General features: G+C 42.4%; 1 protein-coding gene across 3 annotated transcripts in view; it reads right to left on the bottom strand.

Annotated features, from left to right (window-relative positions):
• Positions 1-4736: 4736 nt before the first annotated feature.
• The window catches only part of LOC126521964 (uncharacterized), a 35830-nt gene continuing 20736 nt past the window's right edge, over positions 4737-19830 (bottom strand). For all 3 annotated transcript variants that reach the window (XM_055066197.2, XM_055066196.2, XM_050170719.3), the window contains 4 exons: positions 17762-17886; positions 14997-15858; positions 11215-11377; positions 4737-9727 (listed from right to left, as the gene is read on the bottom strand). In XM_055066197.2, coding sequence (XP_054922172.2) covers positions 9465-9727; positions 11215-11377; positions 14997-15858; positions 17762-17886 — 1413 coding nt within the window. In that variant the 3' untranslated portion in view covers positions 4737-9464. The remainder of the gene's footprint in view (positions 9728-11214; positions 11378-14996; positions 15859-17761; positions 17887-19830) is intronic.

Raw genomic sequence — 19830 nt, forward strand, 5'->3', positions numbered from 1 at the left:
CCTGCAAGCTTCGGCCTCCTCTACGTTTCCATCTTGCATCGTCGCGTTACTACTTTTGCAGTTCGGCTTCTACGGCTCGTTTTTTATTCTTAGTTGCGGCGTCACGCGCGCGTATAGCGTGGTGAGACTCGCACCAATGACGTTTCTCTTCGACTTTACACTGCATCCTCTCAGCAGGGGAAAGCAGCACTCGTGGTCAAACGCCTTGCTCCGGCCACTTCGCACGTCACACCTCGTTTCTCGCTTGGCGAGCATCCTTGGCCATAGCATACATCTGAGGGGGGTATGCAATGCTTTATTGATGGTTTGGATGCTTGTTTTGAGCTTGTTCTTTATTAAAATGTATGCTGTTCTGTGTGTTGTATGGGTGATTTCAATGAATGTATATACTGTTCGCTTCACTTTGCTGAGTGCTTGTAGCCTCTACCTTAAGGGGTTATGAGCCATTGCATTTTTTGCTTATGAGGGTACGAGACTTTGCATGCTTGCTTGCTTACGGGGGTATGAGCCATTACTAATGATATTTTTTGTACCACTTGATTAGACGCCGCATTTTTTAGGTATGAGGCATTGCAACAAGCCACTTAAGGCTTTTGCCTTAATATTGGTGCTTCACCTTTAGCAGTGTGCTGTGCATATTCAAGGTGTTACTTCGTTAGTTTCTTCAAAATCAAAGCAAAAGTATGAAATTGTTTTGCTAAATCAGTTAAAGTATATTGTTGTTGAAACGTGTTTATTATAGAGCATTCTCCTCCTGACAGTTTTGGCATCTGAGAGATTCACCGTGAGGCTCATCTCACCATGGTAAGCAGACTTTTAGCAAACACAAATCACCATTAAGAGGAAGCTTTAGCTTGGGCCCAACTCCAAAGTCGCCTATTCAAATACATGTAAACACAAAAACGCTCTTCTGAGGTAGCCCCTGGACCGATTTTAATAAAATTTGTTGCATTTGAGAAAGTTAAGTTCTAGTTACTGTTGGAAGTAGAATTTCGATTTAGGGCCTGAATTTTGTTAAAAGAATTTTAAAGAATATGCAAGTTAGAAAAATATATACGCATGAAGTTTATAAATCAATATAGCACTGCATCAAGAACAGATATTGCGGTTCTGTAAACAGCATCCATTAGATCATTCAAAGCGGACTTATTCGATATGTCGCTTTATATTTTAGGTGAATTTGTTACATTGTGCACAAGGGTACTGCAAAAGCTGTATTTCCATATTATGTAAATTTTTTAGATTTCTATGTCCGCTTTAGATGTACTATCAGATGCAATTCACAGAATTGTGGTATTTTTCCTTGCTGAGTTAGAGTTGAAAACTTTAGTTTCATTGAAAATTTTTGATTTTTGCTAATTTTTAATAAAAGGTTGACAATATAATTAAAAAATTCAAAACCAACGGTCACTAGATTTTAAGTTTTTCTTTTAAATGCAATAAACCTTGCCAAATTTGGTGTAGTGGTCGTCTAGAAAAACGAATTCTCCTTTTACATGTATTTAGATAAGAGCACCTGAGCTAAAGCTTCCTCTTAACATCCACAGCTATGCCTTCAGCATCTACTATTTGTGCAAAAGCAGGCTAAAATTTGTGAAAAGCAGGCAGTGCTTAGGCTGAAAATGTTTTGACACCCTATCTTTAACAGTAATCGCAATGTTTCAAAATCTTGGGGTAGGGGCGGAGAAATTTCTATCTGCTCATAGTCCCTATCTAGGCCACCTAATGAGGCTTTGCTATCGTTAACAAAGTGATGCAACTAGCTTTGCCTCTACACAATGGGTTGTCTTTATCAGCAATGTTTCAGTGTCTCTGACATTTGATAGAACGGCAAGGCTAATTTTCAAAGTATTTATACAACAGTGGCCTAACCAGCCTCACACCCTTGTCAAGAAGCATCATTTCTTTTACTTATTGCAGTACTTGCAAGATTTTCTTGGCTTTTTTTTCATTTCAGCCCCCGCACTACGAGAATGTCCAGAGTGTAATGCATGCCTTGACCGAGTGTTCTGCTTGACCCACATATTTTATGCATTTCACTACATAAAAGTAAAGGTAATATATGCTTTCATACTTTAGAAGAGAAGTCTGTATAAAGGGATATAGCTTTTTTCTTTTAAACTAATGTTCTTTAAATGAAAAAAAGAATTGTACTTGTTGCCTGTGCAGAACTGCACTTCTAAGCTAAGCTTTCAATGAATATAAACTTTACAAGGTGTTTCATTCTTGAGCATGCACTATTGTTTTCCTGAAAGAAAGGACTATTTACCTGATTTCAGTCCAATGGTTACGAACCAGAGCTTCAGTTGGTGATAAAACTTTTCTTCCAGGTGACTCCACAACACAAATGATGAGTTTAAAGAACTGCGCTAACTGTAAAGGGTGCTTTTGCCGGGTATTGCAACGAAGTTATTAAAAAAAAATGCTAAAGCAGAGAGAAAGAGCTCATTCATGTCATTAAGCAAAAGAAATTGTGATTATCACAGGCCAACTACATAATTATATAGAACCAACTTGTACTTGGAGGATACATTAAAAATTCAGAATGTAGCTAGTCAGTCCACGGCTATTCTACTTGGGTATGCCAAGGTTAGTAATAGCTTTGATATGTTGCGAGCATTCAGTGAAGTGCTCCATTTACTGTTTAAAAGCCATCCTCCATCTTTACTATTTATATTTTTATTCATTTTATGAGAAAGCCTTCCTAACGTACTGCAGGACAGAAAAATATGGACCAGTATAGATTTTGCTGACGACTATGACGAGACTTGAGTTGTGGCCAGTTCCAGTTCTGCATTTGCAAATCAATGCAAATTTGTCTGCGATTATTGTAACTTTTGATGACTACAAGCACGAATAACATGTTGCTTAAAAAAACTTCACCTCTACAGCCTTATACTTTCCTGTAGAAATAGTTTATTAGTCCTTAATAAAATACCTGGTGCATTATTGCCATGGCACTTCTGAATGGTTCACATGAGAAGAGTTCATTGCTGCCATACTTGGGGGGAAAAGTGCCAAGTTTCATCTTTATATACAAGTTTTTTAAAGCTTTTTACACCCACAACAGCCGTACACTAAAACAAATTATTGACAAATGCAACAGCTTACGAACATGGAAAGACATTCCCGGTCTAGTGACAATGACATTTTCTTGAATTCGCACAACAAGAATGTGTGAAGAAAACAAAAGACAGGGGGGCACTGAACTTCCAGCTCTTTATTTTGCGACACTTGAGAGCTTTTGCACTCCATGAAAAAACAACAATCAGACACAGGTCGTTCTATATGCGCTGGCAGACCAAGAAACGTCAATTCCTTACATGATGATGCTGTAGACGGCAGCTGGTCTACCAGCATGTGTGGAATGAGCACGTCTTTGTCGTTTTTTCGCAGAGTATAAAAGCTTTCACAGGTATCATGACAAACAGCTGGAAGTTTTGAACCTCTGTCTCCTGTTTCTCTTTAGTTTCCTTCATTCAAGTTTTCTTCACTTTAAGAAAATCTCACGGAATGCCAACTCGCCTATACCGTCACCCTTGTGAACTGTACATGATGTTACTGCAAGCATGCAAGTTAAAATATTATTCCACTGCATGCAGCAGGAATTAAACCTATTCTGTCTTGTGGCTTTTTAAATCCTCCCTTTTCCAGCATTGGGCAATGCCAGCGATGAATGATGTTGTACAAAGTGTGGCTGCCCATAGATGCCAGCCACTGCACACACTTACACACACCCTTCAAAATTTCCTAGAAAGACAGGGAACCGGAAGTCATTAGTGCACCTTGTCGTTGCTCCTTTGTTACCTTCAGTTGACTTTGTCGTACACCAGCCTTAGTTTTACTGTCAGTCCACCGTGGAAGGAGAAATTAGCAATGTATTGCTATTGATGCTGCTCCAACAGAGAGGAGCCGATAAATTGAGGGGGAATGGGAAACTAACATTGCACTTGATGTATCTCTCTCTCACGGCACATATTTATTGCAGCACATTTTTTCAAAGGCATCACTCTTCTTCCAGCAGGCTGCTCAGTTTCAAGAAAAGGTGTCTCAGTCTCAGAGCCTGGGACACCAAAGAAAAAGTCTATTTGAGCCGTACTAGTAAATCGCTCTTCCATAATATCAAAAATGCCACTATGACCATGACAAGCTGCTCAGCAAGCCCAAAAATGTGCAAGAATGAAAGAGAGGTGAACGTTGAATTTTCTGCTCTGTTCAAGCTTGCCATCACGTCATCAATTTTGACACCGTCTACTTGTGCCTGGTAAATTTTTAATCAGTAAATATTGCGTATACGGTGTATTCTCAAAAAGCCAAAGGCTGAACTTAACCCAAGTTTCAACAACGTTTACTGAGCCACAATGGCCTGAATACAAACCATACTTTGAAATCTGTGATGTTGGCATTGATAGAGTGGCACTTGGGCTTTGGCGTGAAAAAAAAAATTACTACAACAAGCTACCTATACACCACTTCCAAATTTTTTTTTCTTCAAATAATAAGCCTCCATCGGGAAAACAATGATATAGCTTTGAAAGAATAGTCTAAATTGAATCAGTGTTTCTTTTAGTGTCCCTGTAAATACTAGCATCAAATTCTGAATGGTTAGGCAAGTTTTGCTGCATTTTGCTTCATGGTCAGCATGCTCCTCTGCAACTTGGGTGCACTGATCCAAACAAGATCATAGTGAGAAATCCACAAACAGCGTTAACAGCAGACATCACTTGTAGGGCATATATAGATAAATAGCTTTTTATTTATATGTACAGCATATACAAAAGGCCTTGTGTGTCAGTGTTACCAAAGTGTTGTATGTTACACACGAAACTTTAAACAATGCTCATGGCAGGAACAGCAAATGAAGTACCCAGAACCTCTTTTTAGACATGACAGAGAAGTTGTTGATCGATGTTCGTTGTTTGAAATAAATGACAAAAGTACACTGGGATATTAATTGATGAGAGGATTCTTTTTCTTTTTTCGAAACAGCCAGGGAAGGCTGACAGCTGCAGCATGTCTTGCTCTAAATGCAACGAGACGATTTTTTACACATGTACAACACACACATGCACACACATCATGAACTTGCTCTCACAGACCCACTATGATGCCGCTTTCTTCGGAAGCAGCAAGTAGCAAAAACAATCTTAGTTCATTTGGGAAGGTAACACCCTTGCAGAACCTAGACACAAACTTCCAGAGACTACTGCTTTTAATATGATGACTAGAAAAACGCTGCATCATCATAGATGGCGTGAGAGATAGAGAAAAGAAAAAAAAAAAAGGCAATTCATCACCTGCTTTGTCAAGAGTGTGCACGGTGGTGTGTGTACCACCACTCCTTTTTAAAACTTGCATAAAAACGTCGAGCAGCCCTAATAAATACAGTTCTTTTTTCCTCACAAGCTTTGTATCAAAAGCAGAGCTGTCCCTCCTCTGTGGTACAAAATTATGCATCATTCAGAAATATTTCAGAATGGCTTTGCCTTTCTCTCACACCAGAGACATGCGTCCGCCTTCTGCTAATACACACTCTCCCTTGTTTTGCACACGTATCACAGTAAAAAACAACAGAAAACAACACTTCTCCAGGCACACACACACAATCACAGCATGGGCACAAAATATGCACACTGGCATGTCCGTAGCAGATGCATACTAAGACGCGCAGAGAAAGGAGCCTCACTCCTTTACCCAATTTCAACCTTTACAAGCAGCTCACAACTTCAATGACAGCCAAAGCCAAGCCACCCATGCTCCCAACATCTATGAAAGCAATCACGCAGAATGAGAGAAAAACAAAAAGACATCTGATAGCTGGCCCTTGTTGATCTCAACAAGGTAACACACATTTGGCGTTCTATAACAACTTCTCTCTCTTATTCTTCGTGCAATCGGAAAAAACTTTGGAATGTTAACATCTCAAACGAAAACATTTGTGTACCAAGTTCCACTGGCAAGACGATGCATAATGTGTGAAGTGATGTACTTGCCAATGGCAGAAAGATTGCAAGGTATTCGCTTGTGCATTTCCCTAGGCAGCTGACGTGCAGCTCTGCCAACTTCTTGCAATTTGTCCGAATTTGTGTCAATTGGCTGGTTTAATTCAATTCGGACATGAGTGCACATTGCAGGTGACCGTGCCCCATATTGAGTTAGACAACTTTTGTTTAATTTTTGCTTGCTCTCATCACATTGTTTCTCAAATTCCCGACTTGAGCAGGGTGCAGTGGCAGATGAAGCCAGGTAAACTGCATTGGGATTGCACAAAGGATTACCTCTGTCATGGGTATGCAAGCCTATTGGAGAAGCTTTTCTGGTGAACATGGACAGAAGCTCTCAGTTCCTGATCCACACAATGGAGAGGATAAAACAGAGCCAACAGCATGGACATGTAACACGAACGACATGAACATTGCAATGCCTGATTGCTTTTTGTTTTTCTTTTTTCCGACTGAAACCAAGACAAAACATATTTTCAATATATTTTTCATGCAGTGTCGACTAACGCTGTCATGCCCATTTCATGTGGTGCAATAAGCCTGCTGTTACCATACCCAAAATGCACTCCCCATTCAGGGTATTCACTTTGATCGGCAACCATGCAAAGACATTATGGCCAGGTCTAAAATGTAAGCTTTACACGGCACAAAATAGATGTGACAGACAGCAGGTAACGTCACGTTGAAAGTACCTTGCAAATGTGTTTCATGGGGTTGCATTAAAGCTTCTGTACTGCCCAATTTTAGCATTATGCACTGTAACAATTGCCAATGCTAATTACAAATTATGTAAAGCATACATCGCCAGATACATGAAAAATTAAGAGCAATAAAGCCCTCAACACAACTTATTAGGCCTATCTATAGGCTCCTTCACGCTTACTGGAAAAGAAAGATGTCTAGAAAGCACCTTACAGCTTTGCAACAGGTTATGCAAAACACGGTAAAGCTATGTTTTTTCTTTGCGTGTTGTTCACACCTGCAGAGCAAGCAAGGTAACAAAAAACCTTGGACGTGAGCCTTCCTATGTCGACGTGACCTCGCAAACAACAACAATCTTTCACCAACAACCTCGGAAGAAGTTCAAAAACTGTTAACACACACATGCTTCCAGTAGCAATGTTTCTTTGAGAATCCTAGGGAAAAAGCTGTAGTGACCTGCCTATCAAGACATGCAATAGCACTGCACATTAGTCTGTAAGGCAGAATTTATAGTACACAATCTATGTATAACATCTATACACTTCAAAAACCGTAAGGTAATCTTTACAAGAGGTAGAAATACACAAATGTGCTTGGAGCCAATGATTTTTCCTCATGTTGCGGAGGAAAAAAAAAAAACAAAGAAGGGGGGGGGGGACCATAATCTATAACAGAAGCATGAATGACTGACCTTTTACACATGCACTCCAAGCAGTCCGTATGGCAGAAAAGAAATTTTAACGTTAGGAGTGCAGCGGAAACAGTGCTAAAGCTAACAAAACAAAATGAGCAAATGGCTGTTCACAGCACTTTGTAGCGCTGTTGATTTCCTGCACAAAAAACGGACTAGCCAATTATACGTCTTGGGCCATTGAGCTAAGTTTTTATGTACATATTTACAATCAACAAGTGGTCTCTCACAGTGTAGTTATGCTAGGCTTGCTCTCCCCCCTTCTAAATGTACACACAACGCAGTTGAATTAAGTGCATACCACCGCTTCGGTTCCAAGCAGCGGGCTTTGATCATTAGCTGTAGATGTGGCAAATCAGTATTTGTGGTGTGACAGGCATAATGCCAAGCCATGAGTCGAGAAACTGTTATACTGGTGCCCTCTTGGTTCACCAATAGCGGCAGGGATGAAGAAAGTCCTGTTATTAAATAAGGATGAAAGAATCTGCAAAAGTGAAACACCAGCATATAAATAAAGGATACTTAATAAGCATTGACAATGCCCTCCCTCCTTGAACCCAAGTTATTTGCTGTATACAATACAGAAAAGTACTCATCCATGACATGAAGGAAATGGTGATATTAGGTCTTTACAAGTGCACTTGAATAAAGTAACTACAATTCACTCTCACCACTCCATTTCCAGGGATTTCCAACAGAAGTATTAACAAGAGCTGCTCATAGATGCATGGATCCAAGCCAAGTTTGTCGAAGAGCAAGCTGTCGCTGTGCTATAAAATCAGATCAAGATCTGCATTTGTAAAGCACAAGAACTCCTAGCAGCAGGCATGCTAAGGTTTACTAAGAATACTTGTTTGTTCCAAGTCAGGTACGACAGAATGCTGGTGAATGCTGCTAGTCTCTTCTAGAAACCAAACTTTTGTGGAAATGCCACACATTCGAAAAGTACATTAACCCCAAAATTACATTCAAGGCACAAGCATGGAGACCTTCACAATTCAAAATCATTTCAAAATTAGGATCCTTAAACAATGTGTAAGTTGATTGATCCTTCTTTTCAATTCTTTCACTTAAATTTGATATTGTCCTAACTGCAGGCACCAATTTTTGCTGAGAGATACTGTGACAGCAACAAATCGCATTAGATGCACAAAACAATGGTTTAAGAATGGACATTTTGACAAAAGCCAATAAAGATAAAGGACCTACACAAAAGAGGGAAACAATTATTTATTTTTAGCAAAGGAAGTGAAGCAAGAAACCTTACTATTTGCCAACCACTGCCTGCAGTTAAACACATCAAAAGGTTTAAAGAACGGAAGTTCACAGCATGGCACAGTGTACTTGCATTAGAGTGCCGCCTCTTGATTTACCTCTTTCAAATCAAAGACAACTTAAATAAATGGGCAAGAAAGGCATCACTGAAGAAATGTGGGTGGCACCCAGGGAGAGGGGGGGGAAGGCTTTGAACATTTGCAAAGAACAGACAATGTTCCACAAGGCGGTCGCAATAAAGCCAGCAAAATGCACAAAACTCGCCAGCAAGCAGAGCGTTTCTACCTGCTACAATGGCCAGGTCTCCAGTGCATTTAGAAAACCACTCTGCAGAACCAGATTTAATTTTCCCAAACAAACATAATTTAGAATTGTTTTTTTCTAATTTGGTCATGGCAAGGCAAACGAAGATGTGAACACTGCAACATGCTGTTGCTGCCGAGCAGAAGCATTATGCCCCCCGCAGCTTTCTTTCACTGCACGACACTGTTCATTCTCTGCATTTTTGGAACACCATGCGGAAAAAGGGCCGGGTCACAGTGCCGACTGAACGGAGGTTGTCAATCACTGTGTGGTGCGGACACTGATCCCGAGGCCCACCCGATGCAAAGTACCGCAATATTAATTTTCGGTCCTTTACAGGCATCTGCTGTGATTCACTGCAGGAAGCCTGGTGGGTGCTGTGAGCTGTCTGCTGGCTCCCGATTGCACACAATCTCGAGACAGTCATGTTGTCCACTTATTTACACAGGCACACGGGAAAGTAACAGCACTGATGATGAAGTCGGCAATCCTCACGTTGGCAGTGATCCACCAGGCACCTTGAGATGCGGCTGCTGTGGCCTGTGACGTCGCTCGTCATTTGGGAGCAACAAGGGAAGCTTTAAGGGTGCTGGCACCAGCTGAGCTTGCACCTGTCCTGCTAGAACCTGCTGGTAGAGCTGCTGTTTGGCCATTGAGGCTGGCAGTGACGTGGCCGTAGAACCAGTCATAAGGCTCGATGCGGTGTCGGGCAGCACAGCACGGCCGGGATGTGACCTCGAGCCATTCCGTGCCCCTGTGGTCATGTGAAGCAGCTTAACTTACATCTATCGCAGCTCAAATGGTTTACAAAAAATGCCTTGTTATGGGAAAAAGGGGGGGTGGGGAGCAGCAGTAATGAGGCATGAAAACAAAATGCATGCTGTATGGAATAGCACTTTGTTTAAAATGAGATGATGCCCCAAGCAAAACAGATCTTCAGTTACGTTTTTTTTATGGGCACTTTACATAAAAATGCAGGAATACAAAGAGCTGGGTTACATCGAGAAAATAAAACATGTGCTTGATAAAAACAAACCAAATCAAATTGTGTGGATTATTATCCCAAAGCAACACACAGAATATGAGATGTACCATAGTGAGGAACTCCAGATTAATTTTGGCTTCTACATTATACCCCCATCCCAACGGGTCCACCGCGGCAACAGTACTTACGTACCAGGCGGATTAGAATAAGTATGCAATTCTGTCTTGCACAAATATCAGTTGCAGTGACCCTCTTATGAATGCATAATAAAGCAAGCAGAAATATTAAAGCTTGGCTTATAAGCAGGGGTGTGCAAACACTTGAATATTACCGAATCACATCGAATATATACTTTTTAAAATACAGTAAAACCTTGTTAAACCGTACCGGCTTAAACAGCAGTTTCGTTTTAAAATAGTGAAGTCAAATCCCCGACTCAGCGGCCATTGAACATAATGTGCTTTGTATCTGCATAAACCGTACCAGCGTACTGCGTACGTATCGGTTAACATGTAGTGTTTCCACTTTTCGTCGCTACTTCACTACTTCTTCAGCTTTAAAAGGAAAAACATATGACTCTATTCAACAGATGTTCTATTGATAAAAAAAATTTTTCCACACCTTCCTGCAGAACTGAGCTTTAATCAGTGCTGGCATACTGAGTTGTACCCCAAGTTACTTTAGACTCCCATGCATGCGAAGCACTGCATTTCCTTGCAAAAAATTTGTAAACATTAACGTTTGTGATAGATTTTCTTATATTTGATTCAATATTTGGCTTTTCTTTCTTGATTCGGTTCGATATTCAATTCAAAATCTACTATTCGGTATTCACACACCCCCACCTGCGTACAATAGCATACAAGAAATTCTGTACAAAAATAAATTTGCGACAGCTTATATAAGTAAAGGCTTCTAAAAATAATTCTTGCTGAGCAAGGTGCTTTGACCGTTACAAAAGTTTCTGTTAAGAGGTACGTCTGCAAGTGAATTAGCCACTGCGGTCGGAAATTGAACACGTGACACTGCGTTCAACAGTAGAAAGCCACTATCGTTGAACCACCGAGGTGGGTTTTAGAAAGGTACTGTGGAAGGTTAATTGACTAACACAGCTGAATACATTTTTGTCTTTCTTTAAGCGTAATCCTCTGCATGCTTGTTTGCTGTTAAGAAGTTCTCAGAGGCTTTGGGCATGATAGTATTCCAGGCAATTGAGCTTTTCGTCCCTTCGCCAATGCAACTTGCTAGCAGCTCACCTTTTGCAACCAATTGAGCCTGGTGATAAGTGGTGCCGTCCAGCACTCCCTGCACCGAGTGGTTGGGCACAGAGAACAACTTGCTCTGCCCGAGTACTGTAGGCATACCATTGGGCAGCTGGCTTGCTGCGGGCACAGGCACTTGTGGTGCTGCCAACAGTTCCTGCCGCAAGAAAACATGGCATGCATGGAACAAGAGGTAACTGAAGGTGACAGCACAGACCGAATACTCAGCTTCATACTTAGCAAGCAACCTTGTGGAAGCTATGCAAGTGCTGATTAAGTCTCACTCCATGTTTTTGCAGTGGGTTGTTTTTGATTGGTGACGCTTTCTAAAGAATAACTACCTCACATATTATAAGTACAACTTGTGGGCATGAGGTTACGTGAAATCATGCTATTTGTTATACCTTTGCGCTTCCAGCATGCAAGATACAATGTTTTGGTTATAAGCGCAAGCAATGTGCAGTGGCCACTGGCTGCAAAAACGTGTTTCTCTGCTTGTTCGGTGGCAAATAGGTTCAGATCTACAATGCCTTTTATGGAATAAATACTCCATACTTTGTGAAATGAAAGTAGGAGAAAATGATACATCCAACTGCATGATGCATAGCTGTATCTTTGTTTCCTATGTGATGCACTATTTTTTGGTTGCGAATGCAGGCAGTGAAAGAAGTCTCTCTAGCCATCATAGCATTGCCTGCAATGTATGAAATGGAGTATAGAGCGTGTGAGTAAAGACATCATAGCACACACTGTGTGTAATATTGGAGATGAATGTTGTGCACTTTTTTTTACAGATGGTGCTTAACATCCGAAAGGAGTGCACCACATTAATAGTGACCACATGAAATTCCTTAATGGCCACCTAAAGCTAAACACATGGGCATATCCGCATTCTGCTCTCATGGCAATTGCGGTGATATCACATGGCTTAATCAAGCAAACATATGGCCTCTGAAAAGTAACCAAAGTAGTAGTAAAAGTACTATACTAAGTAGTAGTTTCATCTATCCACTTGGGAGTGAGCTAGTTCAAAATATTCCTGCAGAAGTTTATTTTCGTTTTGTTTGCAAGCAATTGTAGTGTAGTGAAGCGCAAGTGTAGTGCAAGTGGTTCTGGCAAAGTGCACTGTCGGGGGAGTTCGTATATACTTCAAACTTAAAATTCAGCAAAAACAACAGGGATGAAGAGGAGCACTAAACTGAGTATGTGAGTCTCCCAATTGGTTAGCTTTTGAAGGGATGAGGCACCATCATGGGTGCAGCAATGGAGATGTACAGCAGCAACCTATGTTGCTGCTAGCCCGTTTTTGGGAACAAATTGATCCGAGAAATTGCTCCCCTGGCGAAAGGCGGTACCTTGACATGAAAGCTCTGGAAATATTATAATGCTTTATTAACTTGATTACAACGAAATTTATACTCTCTTGACAGTGATGGAACAGAGAGAGAGAAAAAAATTAACGTCTATGAATGAGGCCTAACACTTTTTCTGGCCAGATTTTTTTCCGCCCCCGTTAGAGTGTGGCAGAGCACGATCTCCGAAACTGTTGGTGTAGTGCATAGACTGTGCAAGAATAACACTCCTGGAGGACCGCGGGGCACAACAATGATATGTAGATGACATGCTTTGCATTCTGGCTGTGCTTTACAATGCACATTCAGAGGGCAATCAGTTCATGCTGACCAGTCCAGTTCAATTTACGTGGTGAGGGCCAATTTCAGGATCGAAATGCAGTTATACCTCAATAAAACGAAGCCTGAGAAAGTGACGGTTCGCTTCGTTACATCGAAATTTTTTGGTATTGAAATTTGACCTATAATGCAAATACCATATTTACTCGCATAATGATCGCACTTTCTTTGTAAAAAAAATTGACACAAGTTCAGGAGTGCGATCATTACGCGGGTTAAATTTCCCACGAAAAGAAACATGTTCTTTTTTTCATCCTGCATTTGCTGCGGGATGACAAGCAGGCAGCTGCCACTGTCAGTGTGGGACACGAAATCAAAAATGGCGGCCAGCACAGCAAGCCGAACGCGATTATTTTTCTTCTCGTGAGTACATTACGCGTTGAAACAGTTTCTTCCGCATCAGTAATGAATAATATTGTTAATATCGGCAAGTTTGTAAGAATAACCTAACCATGTCCACTTTGAGGGGACAGAGATGCGCGGGCTTAACTGCCAGTGACATAGAAACACATGGCGGGCATGCTGCGGATACTGCGGTACTTGTTGTCACTGCTATCCTAATACGGCACTGTTCCACTAAGGGTGAGTGAATATCTTAGCTGCGTTACAAGTGTCTGCCTATGAATAGGGTACACTTCTAATGTATCAGTGTAAACGTGGCCACTATCGTTGTCCATTGTGATTTATTGCGTGCCCACGAGTGCAGACGAGAAGAATCGAAAGGCGCCCTTTTATGTTGTTGTTGTTGACCAAAACCGTTATGAAGCAACAAATAATAAAGCCGAGGAAAGTTTGGTTGTAGCTTTTGTTTTTTTCATGGAAGTGCTGGAAAGTGTTGAAAGGAATGAAATGGGGCATCTGCTTAAGAATGTTGGGTGCGTGCAGACTGCTTGGTATGTATTCCAGAGTCGTTCGCGTAGCATTCGACAGATGGTAAGCGCGATCATCATTAGCTAGACTTGGCACACGACATATCGCTGCGACAAGTTCAGGGTGCAATCGTTACACGGGAAAGAAAAAAATTGAATTTTGACGACAAAATTCAGGGGTGCGATCATTATGCGAGTAAATACGGTACATCTGCACTTAAAAAAAAAAAAAAAAAAAAACAATAATTTCATCTTTGGATTGTCGGTCTACAACGAAAAATTGAATGTAGCTGCGTCTGCTGCGCGTGGCTTCCAAGATAGCAGTGGCGTGCTGCGTAGCACAGTCTACAGTGCCTGCCACGGAGTGCTGCAACAATAAACTTTTGGCCGGGGCTTTGCCCTCTTGGTTTTTCCGCTGTGCTGCTTTCACATAATAGGGGAAATGAAAAGAGATAAAGCAGGGCATCAGTGTGATAACGTCACTTATAAGTGAAGGATTTAAAAAATTTTTGCAGCATGACATTCGTGAGACGACGTCCTTTAATAGTAAGGACATTTTATTAGTTTGATTAGTTTGTTTCAATTTTATTAGACGGAAGAGATCGCAAGATCTTTCGGCTCATCGGGGAATTGAAAAGTGCAAATTTTTATGAGCAAGAAAGTTTTGTTAAATTTGAGAGTTGGCGACAATGCCGTTTGGCGACATCTTCGCATCGGTGGTATGAATTCAGCGAAGCCAGTCGCGCTTTCATGTCCACTCCACCCCCACAGCAGATATAGTGTTGCCTGGAGTGGGACAATGCTATTACGAAAAGCGCCAGCAGCAAGGAGCGAATGCTTGGTCTGCCTCTTGCTTTAATGCGTCTCTGAATCTCAAGGTTACGCAACCTCTAGTACTAAAAGCGCAGGAAGACATTGCACAAGATGCCACGCCACATCAGCAAGCCCACTCTTTGCACACATGGCAGATTACCTCTAAAACAGGGTGCGCAGACTGCGTACGCACTCAGCCATGCGCAGCCACAGACACACTAGAAAAGGTGATGCGTACCAGTTTGCCCCCACTCCCTTAATTATCTGGAGTTGAACCTAACTAGCGAAAGTTTATTGTACTAGTCTTTACAACGATGGCATGATGCTTTCTCATGCTTAAAAGAGCACATGTGCACACGTTGCACATACAAGCCTATGCACAAGCACACAACCTCGCACTCACCGGCAGGGCCAAGCCTTGGGAGATGGGAGGCTGGTGGTGGTTCTTCATCACAGGTGTCGAGGTGCGCCCGGAGGCAAGAGGGTTCGGTTTGCGTGCCTTCAGCAGGGTAGGCCCAGCAGATGGCTTTGTAGCCTTCTCGTCGACAGGGCGACACTGCAGCAATGTTGTGGCCACTGCTGGTTTGCTGATAGTCACTGAGTGAAGCAAGCCACTGCTGTTGACCTGCCCGTTGAGCACATCTGCCGTGGTCACCAACATGGCCGTCCCTCCGTCCTTGGGTGCCACACTGTGCCCCGACACCTGAAGTCTCGACAGCGCACCCATGTGGGTCCGAAACGGAAATGTCACTGGCGTGCCCGACAACGGCACTTGCACTGCAGAAGCCACAGATGATGCTGGCGCACCGGTCGCCATTGACGTGGCCAGTGATGAGGCTACTGACGGAGCTGATGACGTCACCACAGCAGTGACGGTGGAGGAGAGTGGCTTCTTTTTGCGAGGAGCACTGGATAGGAGCACATTGCTACCACCACTACCACCGTTGCTTGCTGAACTCCTGGACGAAGCTGCTTGCTTTGACGGGTGCGTGGCTTTTGACACTGGGTGGGCGGCGATAGCTGTAGGCACTGCCTGAGTGCTTGCCGCGCCCCCGCTTGTGTTGGTCGGATACGGGCTGCTTCGTACAGCAGCAGCCAGAGAATGTGGCACGGAAGCCTGAGACGTGGCTACTGCAACAGGAGTTTCCACCACTGCCGCATTGCCAAAGCTGTACGAATCAGCAGAACGCTGGTGCTCATTGTTTGAACTGATGTAGCTGGAACCACCAGCATTTGGAAGCCGTGAGCCGACCACGCAGAGTCTCCTGCAAACAGCAGATGAGCCATGTTACGATTGCTGCAACTAAGCTTAGGAATATCTTTTTTCCCTGTTTGATTTTCTGAGACACCATATGTATTTTGCAGAACCAAACAGAACATTTCGCAGCATATTGTGTGGCTCTCATGCATATTACACAACTTAATAACTAAGGCTTGGTCACTAATGTGGCTGCATTGTGGAAAGAAAGAAATTGGGAGAAAGCATAATGTCACACAGCCAGCCTTCACAATCCAACTCTCTGGGAAGTGTTCCCCTTCTTTTTCTTTCTAATGTTTAACACAAGTTTAATTCCATAAGTGAATGAAATGCTCTTTTGCCTCATATTGTTAGAATTGAAAGCAATGACCATTTTTGTTTTACTATGCTTTACGTCTGTGATCTTCGTTTGTATTTCTTTTTATGTACCCTGCGAAGTAGGTATTAAAGAAAGGGGGGGGGGGGGGGTTGGCATAACTCATTTTACGACTGTCGACGGCAATGCGTTTAGCATTGAATCAATATAGTGACACAATGTATTGCCACTGATGAAACTAGCTATGTGTGAAGCGTGTGCTGCAGCAAGATTCCTCTTTTGTGCTTCCATAACACTTGGTGCCATCTAGCACCATTTCTGCAAAGGCTGCAAGTGGCCTCCAAAATGCATGGTGTTCTTGTATGTGCTAACGCTGAGAAATGCGTCATACAGCAACCGGGCTCCTTTGTCGCACTTCCTTTTGGACACTGTGTCATCTAGTGGCAATGCCCAGAATCCTGCATGTAGCTTCCGAGATGAGAAGTGTGGTGTGCCATTGCCTGTGAACACTAAGAAATGTTTGTGCGCTTGACGGACACTCAGTGGCACATAATCAGCAACTCAAGTTGGCAAGGTTTATTGAAGAGCAGCACATACCCAGAGCATTCATGACAGAGCTTGCTGAAGTGTTAGCGTGAAAGGTGTTCTTGAGCGTTACACATCCAGTGCATTTGTGGTGCAGCCTGCTAATGCATTGGGTAGTTGTACTTGAACCCTTGTGATGTGGGCTAAATTCCACTCAGCATCGGAGAAATTAAGGGATCTCGTCATTGTAATACCTAGTTACCCCAAGTTGGTGTCAAAGACGTTCATTGAATAGTGGCACACACCTACTAGCACATACCCAGTGAACCAAGTTGGCATTAAAGAGGTTCTTTGCAGACCAGCACCGAACAGCAGTACTCAGCCCTGCATCTACAGTGACCCATGTACGCATGAAAGGTTCATTGATGAATGGCGTGATGAACCCCGTTTCCTCAGCACAGCAGCCCAATGCGCTGCCTGTTTGACCAAGAACAGCCTAGTGACGCACCATAGACATCAACAACATTAATGCAACATAGACATGCAGCGTGGCCCTGGCGGCAGGAAGTGAACACGCAAGCTGGGAAATGGAACAAGGAAGCAATGAGCAGGCACCAAGCTTTCTTTGTCACACAAGCGCAGTGGACACCTATCTCGAACCCAGCGGCTAACGTTAGATGGCGCTGCCTTGCTCCACAGAGCCCCGGCGGCGCATTCTAGATAGGGCTGCTCACCTCTGTACATTTGCCCACTGACTGAGTTTGTGTAAGACTGCTACAGCAATTGTAAGACTTGATTGAGACAATGATACATCATTATGACATAACACATCCAGCTTCCTGGGTACCAATATTGAAACATTCATAGAAACAAGCAATATAGTAAAGTATTTAAGGCCCTTAAAAGGGCCTTGAAGGATTTAGGCCTTCATTTAATGAGCAAAAGAAATGGCAAGTAAAAGGTGTCATGATAGCAGTCCTTCAATAATTGCCTAAGCTGAAAATATTGCAAACTTCACTCAATGACTGCAGGACAGCACAAGTATCAAGAAAACAATGCCACCACATACTTCAAGGGCGGTGGTTGTGTGCCATCAGTGCCCAGTGCTGAGGCCAGAGCGGCGCATGTCGCATCCCACCGCCGGTCCAATAGAAACAGGCCATTGCCCATTTGCCTCAAGCCAAAGGTACACACCTGCAAATGATCGCATGGAAATAAGTACAGTATGACAGTACTGCCACTATGAACAATAGTTGGATAACTGAGTAAATCACAAGTAACACAACAAAAGCACTACTGTTTTGTTATAGCATAAGCCTGCAATCCTGCCAAGGGAAGTGTTGCATGCATAACGTAATGAAACTTCCACATTAATTACTCTGGCACTAAAGAGCAAGCTTTTTTTCACAAAAGCTGGCACAACTGCTGCGGTGGTGGGGATCACAATAGAGATTATCATCAATATACATATATATATATATATATATATATATATATATATATATATATATATATATATATATATATATATATATATATATATATAGAGAGAGAGAGAGAGAGAGAGAGAGAGAGAGAGGTTTTAAATGGGGTTGTTCGAGTACTCAAATATTCGATTTCAAATTGAACAGCGAACATTTGAATATAATTACATTCACAAACTGAACATCTAATATTCAATATCTTGAATATTTGATTTTTAGAGTATCGATACCTTTGATGAATAACCCGGCCATGGGAACTACAACAGCAGCGCATATGTAAAGCATGAGAGCATGTGTGAAGATCAGTCTGATTAGCTACCGGAAGGCAAGATGATTGTATCGAATACACAAGTTCAGTGTTCATGCATGCAGATTGGCACAGGTGGGAACTCTCTACGCACACACGAGCACACAAATGAATTTGTCATGCGTGCTGGCGGTAGTTGCCGGCTGGTCAACCAAGGACCCAAACGGCGCTTCGCCGTCAATCTAATTTGCACGCACAATTTCACGACCAATCACTGATGAGCCACCTGCAGGAACACATTAGCGACAAGCTTTGCCCAGTGGGTTGCGGTGTCCGTTATCACATTGGCCAGCAGCAAATTTTTGTCCCGGCCATGCCATTGGCCACATTGTTTAGCCCGTTAGGCCTAATCGAAGATTTGTCGTCAGATATCGCCAACTAAAGTTACAGCTATTGAATCATTGCAGTTATATTCACAGCAGTTGCACGACCCTCCGAAAGCCTACAGCCCACCTTGCCAATGAAAGCGAGTATACAGGATGACCATTACATGTTCATGGCCGCCATCTTTGCAAAATACTGTACTGCGACCCCTCATCTCGAACGTCCTTTGTAGGTGCACATCAGTCTCTCTTCGTAGCTTCGAGCAACCCGTTACAAGACTAGCTTTGGATTTACATGGCAGGTCCAAAAATATCATGTGACAGTGCACTGACCCACAGCTGCAGACGCATTTACACAGACGGCAGATGGATGCATCCAAAAAAAAAAAAAAAAAAGGAGGGGGCGTATGTGTGCGACCTTGTCATGGGTCTCCCGATTTGAGAACTCTCTAGCGTCAGTGCCGACCGCGATTGACCTGTGCAGTGCAGATGAACGTGCACAGCTGTGCCAAGTGGTGTGATGTGCATTCCCTGCTTTTGTCTGTCGTGCAGATTGGCCTTATATTGAGCAGACTATTCATAGAAACCACCTGTCATAAATATTGAAAAAAAAAAAAAAAAAAACGTCTTCTGGAAAAAAACTGGAAAGCAATGCTTTCTAGGCAATAGAAGATTGCTATTAGGTACAATATGGCCCACTATAAAACTGGAAACCCCATTGGTATTAAGAACAACTTTGCAATTTCTTCTGCTTCAGAGGGAAAAAATTCCCCGATTTTATTTGACAAGTATTCCATCAATAAAACACTTTCCAGACCTTCGTATGCAAACTGAGTTGTTAACAGTGTAGGCATACTAATTTGGCATTCTCTTTAATAAAGGTAGAGCGTACTATGCATCTCGATTCATAGTTATCTAATTTAGTGATAGCTAGCAACATTTCTGTTAAGTACAGTGAAACTTCGTTAAACCATAGTTTGCTGGAGCTTGGAAAAAGTAACATTGTACTAAACGGTAGTACTGC

Source organism: Dermacentor andersoni, chromosome 6 (genome assembly GCF_023375885.2).
Source record: "Dermacentor andersoni chromosome 6, qqDerAnde1_hic_scaffold, whole genome shotgun sequence".
In the NCBI taxonomy this organism is placed as follows: domain Eukaryota; kingdom Metazoa; phylum Arthropoda; class Arachnida; order Ixodida; family Ixodidae; genus Dermacentor; species Dermacentor andersoni.